The sequence below is a fragment of the Acomys russatus genome, chromosome 28 (assembly GCF_903995435.1).
Source record: "Acomys russatus chromosome 28, mAcoRus1.1, whole genome shotgun sequence".
Taxonomy (NCBI): Eukaryota; Metazoa; Chordata; class Mammalia; order Rodentia; family Muridae; genus Acomys; species Acomys russatus.
In genome coordinates, this window is record NC_067164.1 from 20,227,004 (window position 1) to 20,236,744 (window position 9,741).

At 45.3% G+C, this 9,741-nt stretch overlaps 1 protein-coding gene across 1 annotated transcript in view; it reads left to right on the forward strand.

Moving 5' to 3' along the window:
* Positions 1-9,423, forward strand: part of Bmp2k (BMP2 inducible kinase) — a 99,848-nt gene extending 90,425 nt beyond the window's left edge. The window contains exon 16 of the mRNA XM_051170643.1: positions 5,489-9,423. Within this exon, the coding sequence (XP_051026600.1) occupies positions 5,489-6,882 (1,394 nt within the window). The 3' untranslated portion in view covers positions 6,883-9,423. The remainder of the gene's footprint in view (positions 1-5,488) is intronic.
* Positions 9,424-9,741: the final 318 nt, after the last annotated feature.

Consider the following 9,741-nt stretch of genomic DNA (forward strand, 5'->3'; position numbering starts at 1 on the left):
TAATGGACTTGTGAGACTGATCATGTCATTCATTTTACAGGTGAAACAGTGAATCACTGAACAGTGAAAGGCTCTAAATAGTAAGTCATCAGCGGGCACTTTCATTAGCATCTTCTGTTGATGAAGAGGACTTACGTTGTACATTTTTATGTAGACACCAAATAGTTGTTATTCCACTTCTGTATTAAATGCTTGCTAGGTTGCTGAGGTCACATGCCATCACTGACAGTGAGCAGCTACCTTGCAGGGAACAGAGGCTTCTGCTGGTGATATTTTCCTGGCTCTAACATGTTTTATGGTACTCTGAACTAGACGTTCCATGCAGGATACTTTATAAACTAGACAAGAGCATTAACACTAAAACTTACGGCCACATTGTTCTTGCTAATTCCCCCAGATCTGCACTGCTTGTCTTAGTCACTGCATTCTCAGGTTTCTGTTCTCAGTGAACTTCCACTGCGTCTGGGATTCAAACCCAACTTGACAAAATGATGAAATGCCCTATTTCTGACAGGGGGACCAGTAGAGAAACATTCCTGCACACAGATAGCATCCAGAGTCCCCTCTGGCCCAGGTGCTTCTGAAGTCAGCCCCTACCCCCTCAGGGCAAAGCCTCCACTGCTGAGGCATTGTGAACTCTGGAGCATTAGTGATCAGGGAGTCTCTGAAGTCTGGGACAGTAATAGAAGCTGATGGTTTGACTCAGTGCTACAGGCCGAGGACTCATCATTGAATCCATGGTGTTGAGTTTCTGAAAATGTTCTTTCTTAAAAGTAGGAGTGACTTCATTACTTGGGATCTGAGCTAATTTAAACATTTATGCATGTTTTTATTACCTAAATGTGGAATATATTAATTTACGTACTATTTTGAATATTTTCACTAAAAGTCTATTTAATATGTTTTAACATAAGTTTTACTTATTTTCCTATTTGGGAGACAGTATTTGAAATAATAGCTCTCAAATGATCATTTTGCTAATATTTATTAATAAATATCAGCTGGTCATACAGATTTCCCCCAGCCACGTGCTTATTAGATCTATAAATAAATTGTTAAGCTTCCTGTATCACTGATCAAAATACATCTTGCTAAACTAGTCAAAAGCCTGAGCATTGTAGCTTGTAGTTTCCAGTCAGGAAGCAGGTAAGGAAGGACGTGCTCAGCACCTCTCAGCACCGCTCTGCGCTGTCGGGGGAAGCTAGACCCAAGTAAGATCAGTCCGGACAGCATGGCCGAGAGAAGACCCACACTCTCAGGTGTCTGTGCTGTAACAAGCCCAGTATTTGTTGTGAGCAGTACACTTCTCCTTCCCGCCCCAAGCGGTCTTTTTTATATAACAGTACAAATCTCAATATTGTGATGGCAGGAGGTACTGAAATTCAGAGCAGCATATTTGCGCTGTACTCTTGGGAAATTAACTTTAGCAGTGAGATAATCCTGATTAAATTTCATAATAAATCAAATATGTATTATTTAATCCAGCAACTGGGAAGAAGCAATCTGTTCCCAGAAGCAATAATAGGAATATCTGAGGCATTCACCTGATCCTGTATTATTTCAGCAGCTGAGTTTTCTTTTTTTTTAACTAGAGGAATGTATTTAGGCAAAGAAATGGTTTGTATATGTTGAGGGCAGCTTTTAGCCAGAAGTCACCATGTACTTGCAACTATGTATTAGCTATAACTAGGTACTCTTTGTCAGACAGTTTTAGCCAGCTTGAAGTTTTTAAGGGGCAAGGGTGTGTCTTTGTGCCTGTGGGTAGGGCTAAAATCTGTAAGGTACAGATAGCTCTCTGCACCCTTGGATACAGCCACTGTGGACTGAAAATATCAAAAGAAGATGCGCCTGTACTGGGCACACTCTTATCACACACTAAACAAACAACAGTTGAGTGCATGGACCATGATGCTGTACTGAGGGTTGTAATTCATTTATACAGAGCTAATTTAAGATACCCAGGGAGAAGGAGATTATGCATGTGGGTCTGTTTTTGTTTACTTGGTTTTCATCAGTTCCATTTATTGTTATATATTGTTACTTTTGTTTGTTTCGCCAAGAGTTACTTCTTCATAGGTTTCCTCTCATTTAGGTTTACGCATGGAGCTTACAAGTTACTAGAAGCTGATTGAGTATGGTGGGGGAAGTAATTTAATTTTCTTCTTGTTGCAGATAATGACAGAGTTCATTTAGTGAAAGGCACTCTTGGTACCCTCCCCTTTTAAGGATGTATTTTTATTGTTGGTGTATGGGTGTTTAGGCTACATGTATGCAGTCTTCAAGGAGGCCGGAAGAGGCTATCAGATTCCTCAGGTTGTGAGCCTCCATGTAGGTGCTGGGAATTGAACCCAGGTCCATTGGAAGAGCAGACAGCAGTGCTCTTAACAGCTATGCTAGCTCTCCCTTTCACTTGGTCCCTTTTCCTAACAAGGCACATGTGGTAAAATCTCTTCTCCCGTTTCATTCATGAGGTAAGAGGAGAAGAGTTGCTATCCTGGCGGGGCGTTTCTCTTAGTTCCTCGTTAGTTATACATGGGAAGGAAATAACAAGAAATGGATTAAAATGAAAGTGACATCTGTCAGTGGTGGCTTTTCCCTTTTGCTCCCCCAAGAAAAACACACACAAACCCTGCTTCTTCTGTTGTAAGTGTGGGAAAACTAGAAACCGCCTGGAGGCTGTAGTAATAGCAGGGCTACCCATGCATCCTCTTGCTGTGCTTTCATGAGAAACTGTCGGTTATGTCTGTACCTGAAAAGACCCGTAATCCAGTCAGCTGTGGAAATAGCTCTGTATGCTCCTTCAGAAGGACAAGGAGGAAGCAGCTGGCACCTTCCAGACAGAATGTGGCCACTGTGGAGCGCCAACAGTTTGTCTTTGTGAAGAGGGCTCGGGGTGGGAGATAACAGGTGCACTGGATAGCACTCGCCATATGGAGGACTGCTGTGTTAAGAGTTCCCAAAGACCTCTGGGTAAACATGAGTCCCCTGGAGTTGGAGCTTCCTGGAGGAGCTGTAGACAGCATTTACCCAAGTCCTTGCCTTCTAATTTGTTTATACAGGTTAACATGTTACATTACATGAAAGCAGAGAGAAGCAGGTTCAGGGCACTCTAGGTTTCATATAGGTGAGGAAGGATGAAAGCCGAACGCCAGGTGCATCCTTTCATAGGCCTGGGTGCCTGCGACCACATGGCTTGTGTCATTCTTGTTATAGAGTTATAGATTATAGATGATTCGCAGGGTCTGAGCAGTGTGTGTGGTACATGCATGGCTATCTGTGAGTGGCTGAAGTGTTTTATTAGAGAAATTTTTCCTGAGTGAGAGGAGTGACTCAGAGACATCTCTGGATCCATACCTATTTTGTTTTCAACAAAACTCCATGAAAGTCTACCATTACTTTAAAGGTGATGTCAGGAAGGCCGTCTGAGACAATAGTCAGAGTGAGAGCCTGCATCTGATTACTGCTTTTGGTTTGTTCCAGTGACAACAGTGACGCTCTCAGCTAATTTTAAGGACTGGGCAGATGATGGTGTCTGTGTAGAAGTATATAGCCTGATGGAATTCTCTGCCTTACTCTCTCCCAGCCACTCTTAGCCTCACTACTAAGGTCAAGATTGTCAATAAAGTGCAAAAGATGGCCCCTGAGGGCCATATTCGGTCCCTTTTCTTAGGGCTACCCTGTGCAGCTTGGCATCTGTCACCCCCTTGAAGCATTTCTGTCTTGCTTCCATGCATTGTGCCTACCTGGCTCTTGAGCCTCTTCTGTGGCTGGTCCTTTTCAGCTTGGTGTGGAGGCAGCTTCTCTTCCTTGCTGACTCTTGGGTCTATGACCTGGGCTAAGCTTTGAACTTTCTTTTCTTTATTGTATTGAGTGACGAGCCTGTAGTCTGTGGCCATCTCTGTGTCACTGTGATAGCATCCAGATCTGTTCTTTCCAGCTAAAACTAACGTCATAGGAAAGCACTTCCCAGCCACCTCACAAAACGGTGTTTCCATGTAAATAGTAGCACTATCTAGCTCATACTCTCTTTCCAACCCTCATTTTTCCACCTGCTGTGGAGGTGGGGGACAACATGAGTGTTACCTCTCAAGTACTGTCCACCCTAAGAAGTCATTAGGACACTCAGTTATTGGGAGAGCATGTATGCACACACTTGCCATGGCCCCCACGTGACGGTCAGAAGACAGCGTGAGGACATCAGTTCTCTCATTTTACCAGGATCCCAGGGACCGAGCTCAGGTTGTCAATGGCAAGTGTTCTTACCCACTCAACTACCCTGTTGGTCCTCCCCTCCCCTCCCCGCTTCTTTCTTTGTTCCGTTCCTCTCTACTCTCTCTTGACAAGGTCTCACTCTCCTAGGCTAGGCTCGCACTAAGTTTGCAAAGCACATGCTAACACGTAGCTTTAATATGGGTTCTGAACCGTCTTTGCCGTGTGGCAGCCCCACTTGCTCATCCTCACTGAGCAGCTACCACCTCCTCTGCAAGGCTGGCGCCTCCTCATGGCTCAGCCCTGTGTTCTCCTTAGGGAGGCCTTTGCTGACTGCCAGTAGTAGGTTTGTGCTTCCATTCTCCTACTTAGAGTTTTGAGCACATTGGAAATTTTTGAGTTCTGACACTATGAGTGCAAACTCCTGAAAGCAGGCATTTGTTCGCTAACACATCTTTGTTGTTAAATGTAGTAAGAAAATGCAAGGGATTGAATCCCAAGCTACACAGACCTCCAGGTGCTGACGGAATTTTCATTATATTCCTTTATAAATATTACCGTTGCTGATGTCGGAGCAGTCCCTTCAGTAACAGCTGTGTACAGCACTAGGACACAGAGACGGAGGATAGTGAGATAAATAGTGATGATTGGCCAACTGCAACACTAGAGTAGACCTGTATTGGGGGCTGTGCATGTTCAGAAGCACTAGGAGTGACGGGCATCTTCTCGGGGTGATTTGGAAGGTCTGTCATGTGGGCTGGATCCGTCAGGTAGTGAGAGGTAGATGGGCTTTCATTGCTGAGGTGCAGTGTTCAGAGCATCTGGTATATTAGGAAGGTACACATTTTCAGGTACACTAGAGCTTCCTAGGTCTGCTAGCCATAGAAGGCACGTGGTGCAGACTCATTAGGTGGCCATACTAACTTAAAACACCAGCTTTTAAAAAGCAGCGTGCAGATGTAAAAACACGTGACATGTAGGCAGACAGATAGCTATCAAGGAAAGAAAAGTAAGAGTTGAAGCAGAAGATGTCTGCTTGGCGGGTGGATTTTGGTGGCGAAGACCATGAATGGCCTGTCAAGGCTGCTGCGATGGTGCTGTGGCTGCGGCACCGTGCGCACAGAGATAAAAGGATGTCTACCTTAGAGGACCTGATCCCCTGGCTGGGCAAGGTCAGAGAAGTAACCATTCCTCCCAGGAAGGGACCTGGTGTGAGGTATTCAGTAGAAGCAGGACTGAAATACTAGAATACGGTAATGATTTTTCTTTGAACTTTTAGGTTCTCCTGAAAAGAAAACTGAACATTCTCCAAATCAAGAAAATATCACTGCAAACCCTACCAAAAATGGAAGTGCAAGTCCACCATGTAAAGATCAGCGTGCTGGAAAGAAAGCCTTCGAGAATGCGGTCGTCAGGGGTCAGGCGCAGAAGGGAGCTGATGACTCCGAAAGCGATTTTGAATCAGATCCCCCTTCTCCGAAGAGTAGCGAAGAGGAACAAGAGGATGAAGACATTCAGGGAGAGCATGGGGACTTTAACGATGACGACACCGAGCCGGAGAACCTGGGTCACAGGCCTCTGCTCATGGACTCTGAAGACGAGGAAGAGGAGGACAAACACAGCTCCGACTCTGAGTATGAACAGGCTAAAGCCAAGGGCAGAGACCTGACCACCCTGCTCAGAGACCAGCCTGGCGGCGGGCAAAGCGCGGCCCCTGACTCAGCACTCCTCACTCCCACCCGGTTGCCTGGGGCTGCTCTGACTCAGGAGTTCGATGTGTTTGGTGCTGTACCCTTCTTGGCGGTGCGTGCTCCACAGCCGCAGCACAGATTGAGTGGCAGGAACCTCTCCCCGCAGACCTTTCCAGAGCAGGAGGACTTCGACGTGTTCACAAAGGCCCCCTTCAACAAGAAGGTCAATGTCGGAGACTGGCCCACAGCGGGCTCAGACACACACCCTCTGCCCGCGCGGCCCAGAAGTGTAGATATGTTTGGCTCCACTCCCTTTCAGCCGTTTTCCACGCCGGCGAGTAAAAGTGAAAGCCAGGAGGATGTTTTTGGGCTCGTGCCCTTTGAGGAAATTGCTGGGAGTCAGCAGCAAAAAGTTAAGCAGCGCAGCTTGCAGAAACTGTCCTCTCGCCAGAGACGCACCAAGCCAGACATGTCCAAAAGCAACGGGAAGCGCCATCACGGCACACCCACCAGTGCAAAGAAGACCCTGAAGCCCCCGTACCGCACCCCCGAGAGGGCCCGCAGACACAAAAAGGTGGGCCGCAGGGACTCACAAAGCAGCAATGAGTTCCTAACCATTTCAGACTCGAAGGAGAACATCAGTGTTGCACTGACTGATGGCAAAGACAGAGCCAGTGTCCTGCCACCTGAGGAGAGCCTGCTGGACCCCTTTGGTGCCAAGCCTTTCCATCCTCCGGACCTGCCATGGCACCAGTCCCATCAGGGCCTAAGCGACATCTGTGTCGATCACAATACCATTTTGTCAGGGAGGCCAAGACAGAATTCAGTCCACGGGTCATTCCACAGTGCAGATGCGTTGAGAATGGATGACTTTGGTGCCGTGCCCTTCACAGAACTCGTGGTGCAAAGCGTCACTTCACAACAGTCCCAACCGGTCGAATTAGACCCCTTTGGTGCTGCTCCATTTCCTTCTAAACAGTAGACACCTGAGGTGGGCTCAGCAATAACCCCTGTTTCAGAAAAGTATGAAGAGTTTTATGAGTCTGGAAGAAAATATATTCGTATAGTTGCTTGTAGCAATCATTTTCACGGCTAATGAGGATAGGTGACTTAGATAAACCAAATCAAAGTGTCTGTGTGCACAGGGTAGTAGTAGCTGATGCCATCTTCAACAGGAGGAGCCGAAATCAGAAGCCCCAGGGGCTTTGGCTACTGACAGCTTAGAGGTCAAGTGTGGGCCTTCCTGGGAGAGTGTGTGTAGCCGCTGCGGGGCAGCAAAGCTCATCACTTCAGACAGCAAAATGTCACCTAGGTGCACACCCCAGCCCCAGCATTTAGCCAGGCTGACTGACCGTGTCCACCCAGGAGGAGACAGTCGGAAGTGTGCTCCTCAACACATACACTTCTCTGTAAGGTAGAGCCAGAAGTAACTTGACTATTGTGCCTAAAACTCTGTTGCATTTTTTAAAAAAACAAGTGCCATTAGTATGGACTCTGTAATGGTAAGTATATGAAATAATGTATATATTAATTCAGTTTAGCCCATCTACAGTGTATAGGTGAAAACATGTATATGGTAATATATATGCAGTTTTTAATCTGTCAAAAATTAAAATTTTAAAATGTGGACTGCTTAATAGAAACTTAGAACAAAATGTAAAGAGAAATATTTGGCATTTGAAAAAATGTAAAAGAATGATACATCAAAAAGAAAAACAGCATTTGGTACTTTTGAAATACTTTGTTTTTGAACAAGTTTTTGCCAAAATCTTTATCTCCGTGTCCTTAATGAAACATAATGGTGATTTAAAAAAAAAAGTGTGGACACGTTATATAGAATTTTAATTAAAAAAAAAAAAACAGCTCAAAGTTTAAAATTTTAAGATGTTTACAATGTAAAACTATGTTGCATTTACTAATGTACCTTATTACATCTCCGCCCTCATCCCGCACTCCCAAGTCTTGAGCAGAAGTTCCTCCCCTCAGGTGTAGGGAGGGCAGTTTTACTACAGTGCTCCAGCAGTGACACTGACAAGTCTTAGGGACACATGCCTCTTGCAGTCAGTCCCTCTGCATGGACAGCCAGCCCTTCAGCGGCTATAAGAATTAGATCATAGGACTAGGTTTAATTCTGCTAGCTGAGTGCATCTTTGGTGAAAAGAACCAAGCTACCAAATTGCCTTTAAAAAAAATCACCAGTTATTATGAGAAACTTGAAATTTTGTAGAAGTTGTGTTTAATGATAGCAATTATATATCAGTTAATGTGAATGCACTGTCTGTGCTTCCTATGCCTGTCTTAAGTTATGATTAATTGTCTACAGATTAGCACTAGAAGTTTCTAGATTAACAGTTATTTACAAAAAGGAGTGGAAACATTTTTTACTGTTACTCTCCTTGATTGCTATATTTTAACTGTCGTTGCCCCCAATTAGTGTATCTTGATGAATAATCTTATGAAAACCTCTTAATTTTAGTGCCCTGATAGGATAAATTATTTGCCCACTTTCACAGTTCAGAATTTGGAAAGAAGCAAAATATCTAACTAAGCCGCGGTTGTTTTTCATTGCTTCTCTCCTCTTGTGTGAGCTCAGCCAGGTGAAAAGCAAACCGAGCAGCCCCCCACACACCAGCAGCCGGAAGTGGGCCGCACCATTTCCTGTCCTTGTGCCAAAGGCAGAGGCTATGTTTGCACCTTGTCTTTTGGCTCTCAGGTTGGTTAATAATTGCTAATGCAAACGGCAGTGGATCCTTTAAACTACAAAGCAGATCCAGCCATGCGTTCTTTTTAAAGTGGTGGTGAACTGGTGTGGTCTCCTGGGACGTGACTATGAAATCGTAGCTTCACTTGCCTTTCAATGCACTGAATAGTTTAAATAAAGTGGTTCCCTGACAGCCTCTTAGGCTTATGCTGGGTAAATTCTTAGGAAACAAACTCTGCCACAGCTTAAAGTGTTTACACTGTCTCTTGTAGCCCCCCCCAGGGAACACTCCTCACTTGAGACCAGCTCACTGGACAGATTATTTAATTGGAGGTCCAGTGGGGCAGCTCCTTCCTGCTGATGTTAGAGGCATTTTCTCAAGATGAGGAGACTCCACTTAAATTTCAGTGTCACTCTGTCACTCCGTAAAGCTGAGCCTTAGGTAGCTAATTCCCTTCCAAGAGCTAGGCTGCCATGCACAGGAGAGCGTTTACTGAGCACCCAGCACTCAATGAAGAACTGGCTGTTACGGGATGGCCCAGTTCTGGTTTAAAGAATGTCACTTGGGTGTGCCTTGTGCTTCTAAGTATGCAAAGTAGCCCTGACTAACCCTGCTAGACTTGAACATCAAAGGGAAAGCCATGTTAGGAACCGTTGTGCAGCCAAGGCCAAAGTTCTTCCTAGAAGCTTTAATACTGCTTGTTAACTTTGAATCTTTTCTTAAAAAGTGGACCATCTGCTTCTCTCACTTCAGTGAGATGTTAAGATCATGAGATGGTCTTAATGGCACTGAAGAATGCATCTACTGAGGCACACACGCTGCTTCCTCTGTAGCTAGAGAACAGGTCCTTTGAAAGCTGGGTGGAAGTGTAACTGGCTAGAATATTAAGCACCGATGCTCCTTCTCCTGGGATGTGCACTTGGGTGGTCAGGAAATCACTTCCATCCCAGATCTGTGCACCCTGCAGTCCTACTCTGTTTCTTGTTTAACAAGGGCTGACTACTGTGCTCATCTTGCTGGTAGGCAATGCTTAAGATGGGGCCCACTCCTCTGCTAGGCTTCAGGCACAGCCCCTCCCTTGGGTTATCTAGGCTTGGGCACTTAAGCCTTGCTGGGAGGTGCACTTGCGTCAACATCAC